The 19,063-nt window shown below is 48.6% G+C and overlaps 5 protein-coding genes across 5 annotated transcripts; 2 read left to right on the top strand and 3 right to left on the bottom strand.

Annotated features, from left to right (window-relative positions):
- Positions 1–4,452: 4,452 nt before the first annotated feature.
- Aud_002117 (THO complex subunit THO1/HPR1) lies at positions 4,453–6,868 on the bottom strand (the record flags this gene model as incomplete). The annotated part of the gene is made up of 7 exons (XM_043296119.1): positions 4,453–4,885; positions 4,940–5,253; positions 5,352–5,501; positions 5,557–6,246; positions 6,306–6,424; positions 6,478–6,556; positions 6,629–6,868. The coding sequence occupies 7 exons, from the start codon at positions 6,866–6,868 to the stop codon at positions 4,453–4,455; spliced, it is 2,025 nt and encodes a 674-aa protein (XP_043152054.1).
- A 225-nt stretch (positions 6,869–7,093) lies between these two features.
- On the top strand, positions 7,094–11,509 carry Aud_002116 (RNA helicase aquarius; the record flags this gene model as incomplete). Its single annotated transcript, XM_043296118.1, has 4 exons — positions 7,094–7,329; positions 7,382–7,482; positions 7,538–11,017; positions 11,070–11,509. 4 exons carry the CDS (start codon positions 7,094–7,096, stop codon positions 11,507–11,509), a joined length of 4,257 nt encoding a protein of 1,418 aa, XP_043152053.1.
- Positions 11,510–13,358: 1,849 nt separating this feature from the next.
- On the top strand, positions 13,359–14,916 carry Aud_002115 (TFIIH/NER complex subunit TFB2; the record flags this gene model as incomplete). Its single annotated transcript, XM_043296117.1, has 3 exons — positions 13,359–13,482; positions 13,539–13,626; positions 13,722–14,916. 3 exons carry the CDS (start codon positions 13,359–13,361, stop codon positions 14,914–14,916), a joined length of 1,407 nt encoding a protein of 468 aa, XP_043152052.1.
- A 474-nt stretch (positions 14,917–15,390) lies between these two features.
- Positions 15,391–17,271, bottom strand: Aud_002114 (uncharacterized protein; the record flags this gene model as incomplete). Its single annotated transcript, XM_043296116.1, has 1 exon — positions 15,391–17,271. The coding sequence occupies one exon, from the start codon at positions 17,269–17,271 to the stop codon at positions 15,391–15,393; it is 1,881 nt and encodes a 626-aa protein (XP_043152051.1).
- A 449-nt stretch (positions 17,272–17,720) lies between these two features.
- Positions 17,721–18,683, bottom strand: Aud_002113 (PhzF family phenazine biosynthesis protein; the record flags this gene model as incomplete). The annotated part of the gene is made up of 1 exon (XM_043296115.1): positions 17,721–18,683. One exon carries the CDS (start codon positions 18,681–18,683, stop codon positions 17,721–17,723), a length of 963 nt encoding a protein of 320 aa, XP_043152050.1.
- Between the last annotated feature and the right edge of the window lie 380 nt (positions 18,684–19,063).

Here is a 19,063-nt window from a genome sequence, read left to right as displayed (position 1 = left end):
GGAGTGCACCTCAGGAATGACCACCAAGCGGACCATGCACCCAGCGACCTGAAGCCTGCGAGATGCAGAGAATGAACCAAGCGTGACACTAACCCGAATAATAGACAACCCGAGTTTGCAGCTAGTCAATAAAACGGTTTTGACCATGACCGCCTCATGCGATTGCATCGTTAGTAGCTAGTGCATAGACACTCTACCTTGGTTCTTTGAGGAGGGGGGAAGTGGATCATGGAAATAAAGAATATGAGATAATCTCCACCAGGAGCTTCTATGAAACATCCGTGTGAAGCCCATCCAGGGGGCGTATCATTTGGGAATTTTTGAGAATTCGAGAGCAAAGGAGGGAAACATCTAAGATTCAAAACCTAATTGGGCATTGTGGACGGAATGAGGTAAACCAGGCCGAGGCGTTGACAACACAGAAACCAGAGAACGCTAAAGACTAGAGACGTAGTGTGGAATAATTGATTTCAAAACGATGGAGTTACCATTCCACAAGATCGATCGGTATTAGCATCATGCCCACGAGCAGTGTCTGTTGATATGATTGAAGGAGAAACTGAGAAGCCGTGCTGATGGAAAGACAAATGGAGGACTCTTCCGAAAGTGGAGAGAAGGTGGGATCTGTGGGTCAGGTTGCGTCTGTCACTTCAGCGTAACAATCAAATACGTACTGAGTAGCATCACTTCCTTGGATGGTAAGGTATGTACTATGTATGTATGTTAGAGTATTGATGAGAGGGGCGGCTAGATACAGGGGAAGTGAGCAAGGAAAAGGGAGGAGAGGGAGCGGGGGCAAAAAAAAAAAATCATGCACCCAAGGTTTGGAGATGCATGAATTCTTTTAAGCGAGGAACCTTAGTAACTCGAAAGGAAGCAATTTGGTTTCTGAAAGTCCGCGCACCAGTCATGCATGCATGTCAAGCTAAGAAGTCCCGAGTACGACGGTGGTGGCTTGTGTTTCTACGCCAGACTGAGGGATTCCAGGAGGAGAATGGTCTGGGAGCTCAACAACACCGGACAATGGTGAAAACAGCGCAAAATAAGATGCATTGCAGTAACTAATGTCCATAACGGAAGAAATGATGGATGGATAATGATATGGCACACTTACGGACGTATTTCGTCCTCCGTGCCTATGTGGATGAGACAAGGCCGGCCAAATAATTTCCGCCATCCGCTTCACAGCAGCGGAGGATAGGCCCATTTGGACCAGCCAGTCAAGACCGTGGCAAATCCTCGGATAATCCCTGATCGAAGATCGAGATTCGGAAAAGCAGTGATTGACAAGAGGCAGCTCCATACTTCGTAATCGGATTAAGACCTGGTCTCAGTCTGATAGGGTACCTTACTCTTTTCGCACTACAGAGTCGGATTACTGACGAAAATGGTTTAGTGATGGTCACTAGTAGGAGGATGTAACCACAGCTCCCACTATTTGGTTGCAAGTGATGGTCCGGCAATACGAAACTAAACTTATCTTGTCAATAGCCCTTGATTAGTTCATCCATTGGAGAGGAAGAAGATTCCAGGAAAGTGTGGCAGATAGGTGAAGGAATCATATGCAGCCTCGCTTGACAAGAAATCTCATTATGGCGGCACAAGTTCTCGGAGTTCTCGCTTGAGATCCCGACTACAGCACTGTCCCTTGTCCGATTTCATCCAATCAATGAGTTGTAGAGCCGCTGGAGCATTTAGCATATGTAAGGTACGGAGGGGTTTCGTACCTAGATCTGTGATCCGTACAGCACTGCGTATGAAATAATGCAGTGCGTTGCTAGGGACAGGACTGCAGATCTAAGATTCGGCAAGCTTCACGGGGTAAATAGATATGGCATGATCCTTGAACAACTAGCAAGTATTGAAATATCAAAAGAATCCAAGTATTGTCAAACACAAGTGCTGAGCCGTTAACAGAAGGCTGAAGTGGATCGAGATGTCCATGATTGATTAGTTGAGGGACGATCACTACAGAACAAATGATCTCATCCATTATCCCTCGTACCTGGTAGATAAAACGATATGTCATCGTTCATACTCCACTATCCAAGGTAGAGAGGTAGTACTCTTCAACATTCAAAGGTACCTTAATAATAATGAGTAAGCAGTGGCAGCAATGGAGCAATGATGCGGGGAAGATGATCCCAAGACGAATCGTCCATCGAGAATGATTGGTCGCCGACTAGTTGATCAACAACAGTACAGGTAGTGAGCAAAGCAGCGTCTTCAATCTCAGGACGCCAAGCCTGCTGACGATCCCTTCATTTTTCTCATCACTTGTGATTCCATTATTCCCTTGTCCTGATCAAATGATCTGTCCCAGGAAAGGGAACTGGAACCATCACAGTGGGTATCGAAGCTCACATTACGCAAGCCAGTAAGATTAAGGAGTAGATGCTGTGATCATGCATCCACAGCAGGCGCCATGAGTGCCCAGCCAAGTTTTCCTAGGTATCGAGGATCTGTGTAGATACTGCTCGCAAAAACAAGAAAAAGGAGACAGAATCTCTTGCAAGCTAAGCACCTCTCGGAAATGAGACCGTTGGTTTCTCAGTGAGTATCCACTTAGTAGTAAGAGACTTGGAAATCTGATGGATTGATTGAATCATATCAAAAGCCAATGCAACGCATCTTGTCAAGTTGTCGTAAATACTTACCTAAACCAGGCTGGTCCGTGCGAGTCGTTGACCACGATGAAACATCGTTCAACGGTCTGCCATGCGCTTAAGTTGGATAGCTAGTGCCTCGGTCACGATGGAGGTAATAATATTTCCGGGGATCAAGTGATAATATGAGTTCAGATCAGAGTGATCATTGGTCTCGGATACACTGCCGAGGTTCTATATATCCAGGATATGGACTTGGATTCTGCTGCTGGGGTTGTTGATGCTGGTCGGGCACCGCATATTCTGTTGTCTAAATATTATTCATTACTGCTGCAATTTGATGGCGAATCCTTGGTAAAAGACTGTTGCTGCAATAATATTATTCTTGTAAATAGTCCTTAGCTGGTTACAACGTATTGAAGAGTTCAGGTACAATGTTCTAAAGTACAGATCATATTGAGATCATGGTTAGCCATCATGGGAGCTACCTAAAGGGTGTTGCGGCTGCTTGCTTTTCATCTGCCTGAAACACAGCATACCAAAAACACCACTGTAATTTCCACAAAAGCCATCAACGGCTTGATAAGGAGCCCCAGAGGCGCTGTCATTGAGACTGGGCTCTCGAAAGAGAGAGCTTAGAATGAACGCAGAAGGAACAATACACAGAAGAACTCTTCTCACCAGTTCCACCTTGATACTGAAATAATAGGAAGAAGAGGAACGATACAGAAGAAACAAATTGATGCCAGCTATATCATATCGAATAACTACCATGATTGCGACTACTATTCGTGGGTTACAGACACCAAAAAGAAGAGTGAATACACCGTAATGAACATGTTAATACTGCCAATGCACGAACTCTCTTCATCAACCAGTTGTGAATTTTTTACTAATTAGAGTTGCTGATCCCCTTAGGGAATCGGGCCCACGCCCGTAGCTTACTCCGGAGTATTCCTCTCGGCCACAGCAAATGACATCGTTGCCATGTTGGTGTAGGCCGTAGCTGGCCCCTGTGTCCATTGATTCCAGATGCGTCCACCTGCAGCTTTCGCTCCCACACCTTAAACCTCGAGGAATTCTCCGGCTGGCTCGCTGTGGGGCCTTGTGGATGTCTGAACGCCTTCAATTTCCGGTAGCCGATGCACTGGCCCTCTTTGGCTTCCAACGTTCTAGACTAGTACTAGAGTAATCCACATTTCAAAGAAAAAAGTAAAGATAAAGTAAAAAAGTGTCAGGGCTTCTGCAGCCTGTCCCGAGCTGCCCAAGTAGTGTTATTGCAATGCTGTTATCGTCATTTCTCCTCATGTTTTTCAAATTTACTCTGTTTTTCTTTCCTCACTTGCTTCCTGGTTTGCCCCTCTCCCCCTGATAGTGTCTGCAGTTCTAGCAAACACAAGAAACTCGAGAACGTACTCCGTAGAGAAGACATTTGTTTCAGCATATCGACAGCCCAGCCGGACGGCGACCCCTGACTTAGGGGCCGAGTTTATCAACGATCAAATTGGCCATTGGCCAATGGGGCGACTGATGGAATCCTTACTGTCGTCGTTTTGAAGACCGTACCTTGCATTAGACGCGTACCATTTTCAAACCAAGGATTGCTAGCAGCTTGGTCCATAATCCTCTTGAGACCTTCTGTACTCTGTAAAGATGGTCAATGTAGCCTTGCGACGTTGTTGACGCTGGCACAGTACTCATTGAAGTTCATCAGAGCAGCGTCGATTGATGGAGTCGTAGGCAGAACAAGCCCAAAACAGGCGTCGAAATTCCGACACAAAAATTAAGCAAGTGTATGCTTTCATCTCAGCGCCAGGATACTTAAAAATCACAAGTATTTCTTTCATCAGGTCGCCTGCGGAGCGGTGGGAACTGCTTCTTGATTGATATCATTCAGATCGCCTTGTGCCTGTTCGGAAATTGTCGTGGCACCCTTTTCAATCGCCTGTTCTTCTTGTCCAGTCGCAGTGGTTTCGAGTTCGGCATCGTTGGACGCCTTAGCTGCGGACTCCGAAGCCTGGGAAGCCGGTTCATGAGCGGGAGGAGTGGTGCTCTCATGAGGTTGCGGGGCTTCAAACAGAGCCTTCAAATTCTTGCCGTCGTCAATTTTGTCAAAGGCCGCGAGTTTGCCCTTAGCGGAAAGACGTAGAATGCGCCAAGTTTTGCTCGCTTTCGCCCGAATCGCCCTTTCCTTGTCTTCTTTCGTATGCGCAGTATCAATGTCTAATTCGTCATCCATGATGCCCATCATGAACGCGTCGGCGGAGGGAACAGAATATCTTGACAGATGTTAGCCTCATGGGGATCAAATCCAGGGGCAACGAGGTACAAACCTCTCCGGTTCCTTCAGCTTCTCGATGCTTGATAATGACTCTCCCTCAGTCAGAAAGTTGAGATTCAGGGCGCCCATAGGAGAGGGACGAAGGCGCTTATTTGCGTATGTTTTTGTCGCGTTCTCGCGAGCACCTAGATACTCTGCGACTGAGACCGCAGGCCTTTCAATGAGCGGACATCCCTCGGCTTTCCAACGGACCCAGTTCTTATCCCTCGAAAGAACCGTGTCAACCATGCGATAATAGAATTTACCACCAGTTCCTTCTTGTAGATATTCCTCAATAGCTTTCCTCATCTTGGTTGCCCACTTGGCCTGTAGCTGTTAATATGTGTTCAAAGCGAGAGGGAAAGGCGCGGGGAAGGGTTGAAGCATAACGTGGAAAAAGCAGACGGGGGTGTCAAGCAGCTTACATCTTCTTCATTCAATACAAAACCGTAAAGCACCGATTTGTTCGTCAAATCAGCAAGTTTTGCTTTCGCTTTCGGTGTAAGAGAAAGCATAAAATCCAGGAGAATCAAAGCCTGTACAAGGACGTGTCTTCTGAAAGCTGTGTCGTTGACCTGTAACTGATTGTTAGCATGTATTGATCAGACCCCGGGCCTCTTAGCAACGTACTTCGAGGTCAAACAAGTCTCTGCTCGTCAAATACTTAGGGTTGAAACTGCTCGCAATCTCTTGGCCATCCACGCTCCGTTTCCGCTTTGTAGATTTCCGTATTTCCTCGGCTGTCTTACTGGCGCTTTGATTCTCAAGGTCTGTTCTGATATTCTTGAACGCAATCAAAGTGCTCTCCAAGCCAGTCTTGAAGGATGAGAAATTCTGAGAGTCAAACACTCTTGTCGGGGCAGAGAAGTACGCCTGCAGGCCCCAGAAAACGGGGTATAGAGCGTCCAAATCAACTGCCTTCTCCGTATCCTTGTCTTTAATTTTCGAGACAACAAGTTTGGGGACTTTTGCTTGGTCTTGTACAAGCGTCTGAGAATCGCGGGCTGAAGGCAGTGGTTGGCCATCATGATCAGGTCCCTGGGCTTCGGTCGCTTTTGATGTTTCTTTTGCGTCGGGCATTTCCACATCAATATCATCACTCTCCTTGGCTCCTAAGTTGGTAACCTCGTCAAAGGTGGTAACATTTTCGGTGTGATATTCGCCGCGGAGATTGACAGCACTTTTATCTCCAAGCGGGAAGCTCTGAAACAGAAATATGAAGACACGGCCACAAAATACCGTGTCCTCTGCCCGGGACAGCCTCCGAAGTAGCTCATTGCAGGATCTGAGGATGATCAAGCTCTTTTGCTTGAAGTGTTTCTGGAACGGTATCAGCGGATGTACCGCCCGAGTTGTAGTGACAGAAAGAAAATACCAACCTTTGTATTCCGTTCTCGGCGAGACTCCAAATAATCAAAGACCTTGCGACAGCCATCAATGGTCTGGCTATCGAGCAACTCCTCGATCAACCAGAATATCAAACCGGGCTCGCATTGTTCTGTGCACGGTCAGATAGCTGTTCGTTCACAAGACTAGACGAGCGGAGCCAACCATTATCAGAAAAAATTGAGATTATGTCAAGCAAATTCCACATGCGAATAAACGAGGGCTCGTCAATTGTGGTGTGCGCCTACAAATAGCTCAGTGTTAGCTACCCGTCGCACTCATGCTTAATAGTTAAGCTTTTGGATCAGAGTCATACCAGGAGACTGTAGAACTTCTCCCTGAACGCGAGTTCAACTGCCGCAAATCGTGTCTGCTGGTTCAGCTGTTCCACCAATTGCTTTTCTTCCCCTTGGATCGCCCATATCGAGTCGCCCAAATGAGCTTCTGTTAAAGGGGGTTCTATTTGCGCATCCTGTTTGATTTGTTCTGCTCGGTTCAGGAGATCATCGACCAGTTTTCTGTATACATGCATCGCATCATGGTCAGCAACCGACATCCTCACAGAGTCACCTTGACATAAAAAGGATGAAGGATGGCTGTAAGGTTGGCGCGAGCTTCGGATGATAAATGGCGGCTCTGCGGGCGGTTTCTAGCCGCCAAGAACTCATCTTGGCTTAAACGCGCGCCAACAGCTTCCCTTTCCGCCCGCGACGGACCACTTGCGCAAATAAATTGGACCCGCGCCTGCAGTACTTTTTGAATCAGTCCTCAACATCGAGGAATGGGCCTACAAACACGTCAGGCTATGGCGCACGGCCTCGATTCCCGGCCAACGGTGCAGGACTTCCGTGAGGATAGCTCATGGGTCCAGCTGGCCAAAACCCACTGGCTTGGGACCTCTAAGGTCCGCAAAGCCAAGCAGGATGTTATTAGAAAGGATTTATGGGAGCCCTTAGAAGCTGAAAACTTCAGCCTTCGTTCGCTCTTGACGCTGGAGAATTTGAATATCCTGGAGAAGTGCGCACCGCGACTGTGACTGACGCTCTTACTTGAAGCTAATTGCCTACAGATATCTTTGGCCGACATATTCGGAAGATGCGTCCAATCACCATGTGCTACTAATTGCGCTGATTGTTAGCATCAAGCAGCGAGATCATTTGCCAATATGGGGTGCGTCTCCTTACTTTCAGGCCGGCGATACCTGTGAAAAGCTAATGGCCTTTAGGAACCTTCTCAGACCGGCCCGACGACTTCTCCAACCTTTTCCATCGGATCCTCTCTATGAGCGTCGACAATTCTCTGTCTACCTTCTCCCGCCAATCCATATTGTCTTTCATTATCAGTGCTTTTCAATCTCTGGAGAACGTACTCATCCGAAAGGAGTGCGCACCTCTTGTCTCGATTTCCATCTGGCACAATCTCTCGAGCGACGAAACTAGGGATCGGATTCTTGCTAAGGTACCATCCTTAAAGAAAGCCTGGAGGGCAGCTGGGAAGCGGTACGAAGCTGGAGATGAGGCGGCAAAGGCGAAGATGCGATTTGAGCGATCGTGGCTCTTTACTATGCTTTTGGATCTCCTGCGGCGATTGAATGGATCCGAGCAGGAAGTGTCCGATAATCTACGCTATTGTGAAAGGTTTCTGGAATACCTGGTGGACTTGGAGAGTCAGCTTCCCACACGGCGCTACGTCAACACGTTGTTGAAGGATCTCAACTTACTCCCGGTTATACGGCTTTCACAAATGTACCGTTCTCCTGAAAATGCCCTCTTCCGCGACCTTTTTGAGCTTCTTAAACATTTTTCTGGATTCGCAATCGACGATTACACCGGCGAGCCTCTTGACCCCCAGGCAGTCTATGAGAGCCATTCCCAAGAGCTGGCACATTTGCAGCGGACCGCGATGAAGCACTTCAAGGATAAGTTGATGATCCTTGCTCTGTCAAACTACGGCTCAATCGAGCAACGCTCAGAACTGGAAGGGCAACTGAGTGCCCTGAACGATTCCGAGCTTGAAAGTCTCTGTGTGCATCTGGGTTTCCGGACAGTTTATCCCAAACAATCCGGGGTCATGCCCACTCGACATCTCTATCTCGAGATACTTTTGTCATTCTACGAGCGCAAGGTACCATTTCAAGAGACTGCATCTCAACTCAGCATTGTGCCCACAGAGAAAGATCTCTATGACCCTTCATTCTTGCGAAACGAAACCTATGACGGATCTCGACCGCTTGCCATTCCGAAACTGAATCTTCAATATTTGAGTCTTGGCGACTTTCTTTGGCGATCGTTCCTGTTGTATCGTTCCGAAGCTTTCTTTCAGGTCCGAAAGGATATGGAAGCAATTATCAAGCGGATGCAGCCTCGATCAAGCCGCGATGGCAAGACACTGACTTTCGATGGGTTCTCTCGCATGGCCATTCCCATCTCGAAACCAGCCATAGTCGAGGTTGCGCCTCCTAAAGTAGGCTCGTCAGAACCAGCTTTTGTAAGGGCTGAGATCGCAATTGAAGTTGGCAGGTTAGCAGATCACATTCGGAAGGAATGGGACTCGCTTCGTCCTGATGACGTCGTCTTCCTTCTAGCTGTCCAACCCGGTACCGCGAACAATGCCATTTTCAGGGACAGCTCAGCAGAGACTCTGAGTCTGTTACATCTCAGGACTGCAACAGTGGTTCAGGTTCTTGATGAGCAGGGTCGCCCACTTCGTGAACCAATTGCGGGCCACACGAATGGATATCGATCTCGACCTCGCCTCCGGAGATTGCTGCTCAATCTGGATCCGTCCGCTTTCAAAGCTGATAAGGATCGCACGTCCCAAGGGAAACAGGACATTTATCCTTTGATAAACGTGATTGCGAGACGAAAAGGGCGGGAGAACAATTTCAGGGCGATACTAGAGAACATGCAGAGGCTCATTGTCTCTGATGTTACCCTTCCTTCTTGGATTCAGGATATCTTTCTAGGATACGGAGACCCTTCAGGTGCCAGGTATACTGAACTGCCGAACCGACTGAGGTCGGTTGATTTCCGAGACACTTTCTTGGACTGGCGGCATCTAGTGGAGAGTTTCCCAGGATGCACCATTGAGCCCTCGGGTAACGAGGCTTCGAGTTTCGGTCCCCCCTACGTACTTGAATACGTTGAAAATTCTACCAAAGCGCCTTCAGCAACATCATCGAAGAAACGGCGGAGAGACCCGGTCGAAAAAGAAGACACAAGTGCAGGAGTGATACGCGTGTCCACATACAAACAGCCGAACCCAGGTCCCTATCCCGTCGATGCTCCCAAACTCAACGCCATTCGTTTCACGCCAGCTCAGGTTGAAGCTATCGCATCCGGCACGCAGCCCGGACTGACCGTGATAGTTGGCCCTCCTGGAACTGGTAAAACGGATGTTGCAACTCAAATCATCAATAATATTTATCATGACTTCCCGAAGGAGCGTACCCTTCTGATCGCGCACAGTAACCAAGCTCTTAATCAGTTGTTTCAGAAGATTGTGGCCCTAGACATCGATGAGCGTCATCTTCTTCGACTCGGCCATGGTGAAGAGGAACTCGAAACCGAAACTAGTTACAGCAAATACGGCCGTGTCGAGTCGTTTCTTGAAAACCGCAATTACTTCCTCGCTGAAGTGACACGCTTAGCGGCGTCAATTGGTGCAGAAGGCGCACACGGTAATTCCTGCGAGACGGCTGGATATTTCAATACAGTCTACATCCAGCCAGCCTGGGCGAAATTCTTCGACCACGCTCGTGCCGAATCTACAACCACTGAGGATATTATTGCGTCTTTCCCATTCCATGCCTATTTCTCAACTGCCCCTCAGCCTGTGTTCGATCCGGCCGCTTCGAAGGAGACATTGCTTGATGTGGCGGAAGGCTGTCAACGGCATATCGACAAGATCTTTTCTGAATTAGAGGATATTCGCCCATTTGAGATTTTGAGGCAATCCCGCGACAAGGCAAACTACCTCCTTGTGAAAGAAGCGAGAATCATCGCTATGACTTCTACACATGCGGCAATGCGTCGACAGGAAATCGCCGATCTTGGCTTTCATTATGACAATGTCGTGATGGAAGAGGCGGCGCAGATTACTGAGATTGAAAGTTTTATTCCATCCGCACTACAACACATGAAGAATGGCGAGCTCCCTCTGAAACGCGTTGTTCTTTGCGGAGATCACCTTCAAAACTCTCCGATTATTCAAAACCTGGCTTTCCGCCAGTACGCTCATTTCGAGCAGAGTCTTTTCCTACGTTTGGTAAGACTCGGAGTTCCTGTGATCAACCTTGATCAGCAGGGTCGCGCAAGACCTAGCTTGGCAGAACTCTTTCGGTGGCGTTATAAGCAGCTTGGAGATTTGCCCATTGTTCACACGGCTCAAGAATACAAGCAGGCGAATGCTGGCTTCCTGTACGATTATCAGTTCATCAACGTCCCAGATTATCAAGGGAGCGGAGAAAGGGAGCCGACCCCTCACTTCATCCAGAACCTGGGAGAAGCCGAGTACGCTGTCGCCATTTATCAGTACATGCGACTTCTCGGGTACCCAGCATCAAAGATATCCATTCTTGCTACCTACGCAGGCCAAACGGCCCTGATTAAAGACGTTCTTGGCCACCGATGTGCTAAAAATGCGCTGTTTGGCATGCCCAAGATCGTTACAACTGTGGATAAGTATCAGGGTGAACAGAACGACTGTAAGTTGAACCATCTGGCACGATGAGTTATACTGACCTGGGATCTGCGCAGACGTTATTCTTTCCCTTACGCGAACCCGCACAGTGGGCTATCTCCGTGATGTTCGCCGCCTTACGGTTGCTCTTTCCCGTTCCCGTCTAGGTCTCTATATCCTCGGTCGTCGCGAGGTGTTCGAGCCATGCTATGAACTCAAGCCGGCCTTTGACCTTCTCCTACAGCGCCCCGACAAACTCATGTTGACCACGGGCGAAATGTTCCCAACCACACGATCGCTGGACGACGAGGTTCAGGGTACGCCTATGGAGGGAGTAGAGCATCTCGGGCAATATGTGTTTGAGATGACTCAGGCCAAGGTTAAGGCCATGGGTGATCAGGACATCATAGTAGACGATGCAATGCCTGACGGGGAAAATGAGCTGTTGGACGAGGATGAAGTCATGCTTGGAGCGGGCGATGAGCCTGAGGAGGACCCATTGCATGAGCATACTTGAATAGCCGTGCAGGAGTCAATTGATGCCAGCAACTTAACGTCATCGTTCCTTCTATTGGGTAGTCTGTCTGTAGGGTTGCGTTCGAAGTTCTCATGTATATTCGGCACCTGATCCGATATAATACAGTGGTGCTTTTGATTTACTCCAGTGTCATGTGCTTTAAGCCGCTGTGTGCCTGCCGCCTCCCCGGCACCCTAAAATGAAGTAAATTCCGAAGTGTGCTGAATAAGTTCGGGGCCATGAGAGATGTGCAAGATGTTCATTCTTTCTATGTACAACGGCATTTCTAAGTTGCTTCGACCTATAGAGACTTCTCGGATTCTCCAGATGGGACCATATGTATATATATGCCTCCGGGATAGTGTCTCAGCCGTGATGGAAACATCCACTTTAAGCCATCCACCAACTCTAAGAGTGTAAGCCGGCAAAATACCACGATTTTCCTACGATTTTTTGTGTCCGAGTTCCTCAACAATGTTCTGGGGGTCCTTCCAGGCGAGGGCAATGTACCTGCGGGTCGAAGCTGTCAGCTATTCGAACGGTCTTATCGGTGAAGCGCGAACACGTACTTTGTATGACTTCCCCTTGCGAAGACCTCACCCTTGGAGTTCATGAACTTGATGTTTGTGTATGCTAAGGTTTTCCCGACTGTCGACTTGGTTAGAAATATCGATGGACTAGAATTCGCATGGCATAGCTCTGGGAGGACTCGTCCTCTGATCATTGGTAGAGACGTACACTTATCGCAAGTCACTTCCTGCATGCAAGTCAGTAATCATGTAAAGAGCTTGATCTAAGAAAAGTTCGAAAAACGAACCGCTTGGATCTTGTCTCCAACTTTGCCTCCGGAACTCAGATATGTTACTTATAATAGAAAGTCGTATCAGTATGAAGTCGACTTTGGACTTATTCGGTACGTCTGGTTTGACATACCATTAAGATCTGTTGAGACGCCTGTCGCGAACAAGCCTCGAGAAGCTACGGCTAGGGAGCCGCCAAGGTCCACTAGACTCAAAGGTCAATGAAATGGCGAGACGGGTGACGGCTCATCGGTATACAGTACCCATACTGGCTATTGTCCCTCCATGAAGGATGCTGAGTCTATTCTAGTGACATTGTTAGTGCGAATGTTTCGTATGGCGAAGCGCAAGACGCAAGCGGGAGACTTACTGTGTGCTCTTTCTGGATATCAAGCTCAAAGTTGACAGTTCCGGGCCGTGCAGCAGTTACACGGAGCTGAGGCGGTTATTAGTATATCCCGATGCGCTTGTCCGATGCTAATCGCCAGCGGGATCGCAGGGGCAACAATCGCAATTTTCGATGAGTTGCAGAAGCCAAATCTTACATTATCAAGCAGGCTATGCCCTCAAGAGATATGGTCAGCGACCGTCTTGCTCCAGTGTCTATATGAACCCTCCGCCAGTACTTACCGAGGCTCTAACCCTGAGGTAGCCCGAAAGGACTCCCAGACCTGCACAAAACGGTTACTACGGAAGTATGATTTGTATTAAAGGAATCTGATACTTACAGATCTGACAAACCGCAAAGCTGTCATTTTACTCAGTGCGAAAAGTGCAATTGGAGATTTGAGGAATAGGGAATGGGTATGGCAATGGTCTATGAAGCGTTAAGTATCGGCTTTAACGTATGGAGGAAGCCAAACAGTGAGATCATCGCCGACTGCGCTTTGTGGCCGCTATGGTCACCGGACAATATCTGCTGCAACTTCTCCCATCAGTCACAGATTCGCGACTACCCAGTTACCTCACCCTTCATCGTTGAGGTTTCTTAGTGACAGCGCTTGATAATGCTGCAGAGATAACGAACTATTTTCGGTCCTGCAGGCAAGATGGCTGCGGCACCACCCCGTCCTTTCGATTACTTGGAGAGCCTGCCTGGGACTGTCTTTAACAAGCTCTACCAGCAGCCCTCCACTGCTCTCGCCATTTTCAGGCGCATGCTGCCTGACCTGGGTATGTGCCTGCCTCGTAATCGCACAGAGAGCCCCTTTTGGACTGATAGATCATAGCAAAATGTTTTGTGATGGCGCTACTCTACCTTAAGGACCCACTTCCAGCAGCGGATTTGGAGGCATGGGTCAAACCAGACAGCTTGAAGTGAGTATCACCACCTTCTCAAAGTGAACGTATCGGGAAGTGTAGTCGCTGACTCCTAAAAGAGAGCGAGATAATGCGCTTTCAATTTTGGGCAGGTTGCACATTATGACCAGCACTACAACGTCGGATAATATAAAAGCATACACCGTCACCGATCCGTTTGCATCCTCCCTTCGGCAGGCTCTCACCGGTGCCGAGCAAACTCAATCGTTTGGTGTTTTGTCACAGATATCTGACGAAGAAGCTGTCTCCATTGCGCATCTGGATGAGTATGCCAGACGGCAGTGGGAAGGAGTTCTGGGATACATGGTGGGGACAAGTGGACTCGGTATGCAACGCGACGTCAATTTGAGCAAAGGCGTGAAGGAGCTCTTGCAGGCCGGCCACCTTGTTGAGATCAGGGATCGTCGAGTCGAAATCACTCAGGACGGGTTCGCTTTCGTTCTACAGGACGTCGGCACTCAAGTATGGCATATCCTAGTTCTTTATGTTGAGAGCGCAGCGGCCATCGGTATGGACAGCGTCGAGGTTCTTTCCTTTGTGTTCTTCTTGAGCAGTTTGGAATTGGGGAAATCGTATGAGAAGAAGCAGTTGACATCCAACCAATTGCGCACTCTGACCGATTTGGCCGACTTTGGTATCGTCTTCCAAGAAACTCCGGATGCCACTCATTTCTACCCGACGCGCCTCGCAACCACCTTGACCTCCGACTCCAGTGCTCTGAGCAATCCTCTCGCTGGCTCCCTTTCCGGACCTACGGGCACAGCCTCGAGCAAGGCCGGTTCCGGATTCATCATCATCGAAACAAATTACCGACTCTACGCATATACCTCCTCACCGCTCCAGATCTCCCTCATTGCACTTTTCACCACGTTGAAATATCGCTTCCCGAATTTGATCACGGGTAAAATCACCCGCCAGTCCGTGCGTCGTGCAGTCGAGATGGGCATTACCGCCGATCAAATCATCTCTTACCTATCGACGCACGCACACCCACAAATGCGCAAGCACAATGCATCTAGGTCTACTTCTAATCAAGCCGGAATGCCGGTGTCCGTTCTACCGCCTACCGTCGTGGATCAGATTCGTCTTTGGCAGCTCGAGAGAGATCGCGTCAAAGCGACACATGGCTTTTTGTTCAGGGACTTCAACTCTCTGGCCGAATACGAGGCCCCGTGTCGATATGCCGAGGAAATCGGCGTTCTGGTCTGGAAATCCGATCGAAAGCGGATGTTCTTTGTTACTCGACATCACCAGGTTGCTGCTTTCTTGAAGAGCAGGAGGAAGTAACGCCATTGAAGATGGGGAACGGGCCTAGTCGATATTTCCCGCAGATTAAAATTGTTTCTGTGATGCAATCTTTGACAAGCATGGTACGGCGTTGGGACGCTTTGCTTTTAAATATGGCGGATATTATAAAGGGTCTGTGGCCTTTGAGGTTGTGGACTGGCTATTCAATTGGGATTATACTAAATTCTACACATCAGCCAGGCTGCTTGCAATGATTTTAGGAAACCTTGTAAATATCAAACACCAGTGTCATCCTAAGTACAGCAATTTGCAGTCAACACTTCCAACCAATAACTCCAATCGCCTATCCCACCAGATAGACATATGTCTAGTGCATCACGACGGCTTCATGTCCCAAACTCCCCAGTCCAACACGTTAATGTGGCCCCGATACCCATAATCCAATGAAACGCCACATGATGAATACGCACAAACGATCTTTCATCTGCAATAATCTTTCATAAATTAACCTCATCACAGCATCCAACGATCTCCATGAATAGCAATATACTCGTCTCTGAACTCTCTCAGACTAGCGGACGCCTCCTCCGTCACGCAAACATTCTCAAGAACCATGAAGGCGCGCTTGACACGATAGTTCGCAAGGTTCGCATCGGGTTGAGCCAAGGGCCGGGAGTAGCTCGACAGCATGCCAAATCCAGTGGCGATATCGGGCTCACTGAAAGAATCTTCGTAGTGGAACGCGTTGGTGAGGGTCATGAAACGGCCAAGCCAATATTGACGGGGTTGTGCTTCGGATACCTGGAAGCCGGCAGGAGTAGTCGTGGTTAGCGTTCTCTGCTTGTTGCGTGGGATCCTGCTGGTGTGACCATCATCACTGGGCAGTACCATTCTCTGAGTGCGATCTTTGTTTCTGGACGTTGGCACGTTTGCATTTGACTCGAACTGTTGGCTTGAGTTGGAAACACTCTGCTCTTGGTCGTCATTAGACGCTAGCTGAGAAATGACCTCTTCTTCAATCTGAAGAGCCTTCAGGTTGGCGAATCCTCTGCTCATCCGCAGTTTCTTGGGCTGCATATCGCTCGTGCTTCTCCGGATGCGATCCGTTATCTTGTATATGAAGGCGGGCTGGTTGTCGGACAACTGACGGTGACTGAAGGTCTGCTGTCTTGGTGGAAGAGGTTCGCTGAATCGTACTTTCTTGACATTCATGCCAGCAACATTGTTTGGAACAGGGATGGCGCTTCCTCTTGTGTTCTCGTTTATTCCTTTCTCCTCTGACGCCTTTCTTCCATCTTGAAAGGCAGGAGCGCATGGCTTTGCAGGAGATCTGAGCTTAGCAGGAACAGGTATAGAACTGCGCGGAGGGGCCAACCGAGCCAATGCAGCATTTGAAAATGAAGAGGAAGTAGTTCGTGTGATCGATGAGCGAAGCTTCGATGCTAAGTCCAGGGGAAGCTCAGAGTGCTGCTCGACCATCTCGACTTGCTTGAAATTCTGATCCAGACAATTTTGACAGACTGAAACAGTTTCAGCAACCGGCTGGACATATTCAGCAGGTTCCGCAAGCTCAATAGGAACAGCAGGCTGAATAGGTTGAGAAGGTTGGGTAACTTGCACTGCCTGGACAGGTCTACCGATTCGGTAAACTCGAACAGGTTCGGTAGGTCGAACATATCGAACAGTTTGAGCTAATTTGACAAGCCGAGGAGGAGTAGGGATATCAATCTCTTCATCTTCGGTTTCCTTCTTTCCAACATTTGAGATGGACTTGTTTTCATCCTTGCCCGCGTTCTGTCTGAGATTGGTGTAACGCCTGCTCAGTGATGAGAGGACCCTCCGTTTTCCTTCTTTGTTAAACGCTTCGTGAGAGTAGATACCGTTGACTGGAGGCTCATTAGGGACCGGAATCTTCGAATCCTTGTGTTCGGACGATGAGGTCAAAGTTGAGCCTGTGAAACTGGTGGATCTTGAGGACGTCTGACTGCTTTGCGGAGAGGAAAACGGACTAGCTTTTGCTGTCAAACGGCGGATCGATATCTTGAACTTTTTGTAAGAGTTCCCATTGCTGGCTGTTGTTTTGCTCGAATCCCCAGAGTCAAATGAGCAGGACTTGATAGGTAGAGGCATTGAGAGTTGACGCTGAGAATCCCATGCTTCGCGTGTCTGAGACTTGCGACTCTTTCCTCTAAGCGAGGTCAGGACTGAGCTTTCTTGCTTGACAGGAATGAATGATCCGAATGAGAAGACGGGTTCAGCTCTGCCATTGTCCTTTGAACCGCTGGCTCTCTCGCTGCCCAGTGGCTGATAAGTGTGCTTTTCACCGTGAGTCTTTCTTCGAAGGACTTGAAGGGATCCCCACAGAGAAGCCCTATGGCTACGCTTCTCTGCCATGATCGGATTTGATGCAGGATGCAGTCAAGACCAGAAGAATGAGGATAGATAAAATGTGTTTAGAAGAATATTTGGATAGGGTAGATAATACGTTTTGAAGATAGTAATCTGCTGTTTAGAGAGGTGTAGATGGTAAGAATCAGATAAAAAGAAAGGACAGACTGAACAGTAGTAATTATCTTTATTTACCTTGAGGATGACAGTATATGGCTACAGGAGATATCCGTTTTGAGAGAGCAGATGCAGTGAATTGCCTCAAGTCTACCTGGTACAAATGTGATAGTAGTATGCCCTTCACGTCGGCTCAATTTCATTCACCAGCCCTCACAAACCGAAGCATCACGCAATATACTCGAAGAACTCGTTGTAGCTCAAACCAACCATGCAGTTGTCATCTCGTCATATTGCAGCCCAGGAGTGAACAGGTTCACGTCTAATCAGTTTTTGACTCATTTCGGAGGAAGTAGGATGCTTCCCTCGGATATCTTGACAGCGCCTCCCTGAAGCTCAACAGTGTCGATCTTCCTATCCTGGTTGACCACGACCTCTACCCCAATCTCACTGCGTCTACCGATCTCCACTCCTTGCACAATGTTATACTTATACTGACCAGGTTTTCCGTCCATCAAAGACAGATAAGCGGCCAGACCGCTGGCCGCACTTCCTGTTGCTGGATCTTCTAGGTTTCCGAGAATCGCCCTGGTCCGAATGGTATTTGCACCAGTCTGCGGGTCCTTGACATTGCGGACGTAGAAGTACACCACACAGAGACCTGCATCCCAACCTTCATCCAGATAGCCAGAGCCCGCAGAGATAACCTCACCTCCCGTGGCCGTAGTGACGGCAGCGAGTGCCTCGAGGGAGGGTAGCTCGACATGGACCTGGCTCATCCCATTGACGATAGAGAAGATGGGGAAAGCTGGTTCCACGGTACCGGTTGTACCGAAAAAGCCAGACAAGGAAGGGTGCAATCGGATCAGTTGCTGGAGCGGAAATCTGGACTGGTGCAGCCGCGTATTATGTGCGATTCTAGCGGTTACTGCAGGCGATGGCTGTCCCGATTGCAGCGAGATGGGGATATCCCCTGACTTGGTGGTCAGAGTTTTGACGGCTTCCTTGTCGCCCTCATCCTGAGAAAGATATAGAAACCAGGAGGCAGCTCCTATGGTAGGATGGCCTGCGAATGGAAGTTCGCTGTCGGTGGTGAAGATGTCGATAGTGCGTCTCTCCCCCTTGTCGGCATGGACAAAGATAGTCTCTGACAAGTTGAACTCGCGCGCGATTGATTGCTTCTGCTGTTGTGTCAGAGCCGGCTTGTTTGAGTCTGGAAGGAAGACGACGGCGAGCGGATTGCCAGCATACGGCTGTGACGTGAAGACGTCCAAAGTGACGAATCGGACTTGTTCAGTCATGATAGAGTGGCAATTGGTTTGTTTGAGGTTAGATAAAAGTCCAAGCTGCTGGAGGAGTCTTGATTTGCGTCTTTGATGATACAAACAGAGTAGGAGAAGCGCAGTGGGATTTAAGGACTCTTACCCGCTTCGTCTATGGATCTGTGACTCATCACGACAACGCTCGTGTTGCGGTCTTGTCATGCTACTCGTTGCTATCGGAAGATGATGCCATTGGCCAAATGTCGATCATTTGATTTGAAGCTGCTTATTTTGTTCATGGCGGAGCTCTGATTTGTTGTCATAATATTTTACTCATTGCAGAATACCTTAGGGCTTGGATGTGCCGCTCTTCGAGCTACGGGCGGACACAGTGGGAGATGGGATATGGTGCTTTGTGG

The sequence above is a fragment of the Aspergillus udagawae genome (assembly GCF_001078395.1).
Source record: "Aspergillus udagawae IFM 46973 DNA, scaffold_11, whole genome shotgun sequence".
NCBI lineage: Eukaryota > Fungi > Ascomycota > Eurotiomycetes > Eurotiales > Aspergillaceae > Aspergillus > Aspergillus udagawae.
This window is presented reverse-complemented; position numbering and strand designations above follow the sequence as displayed.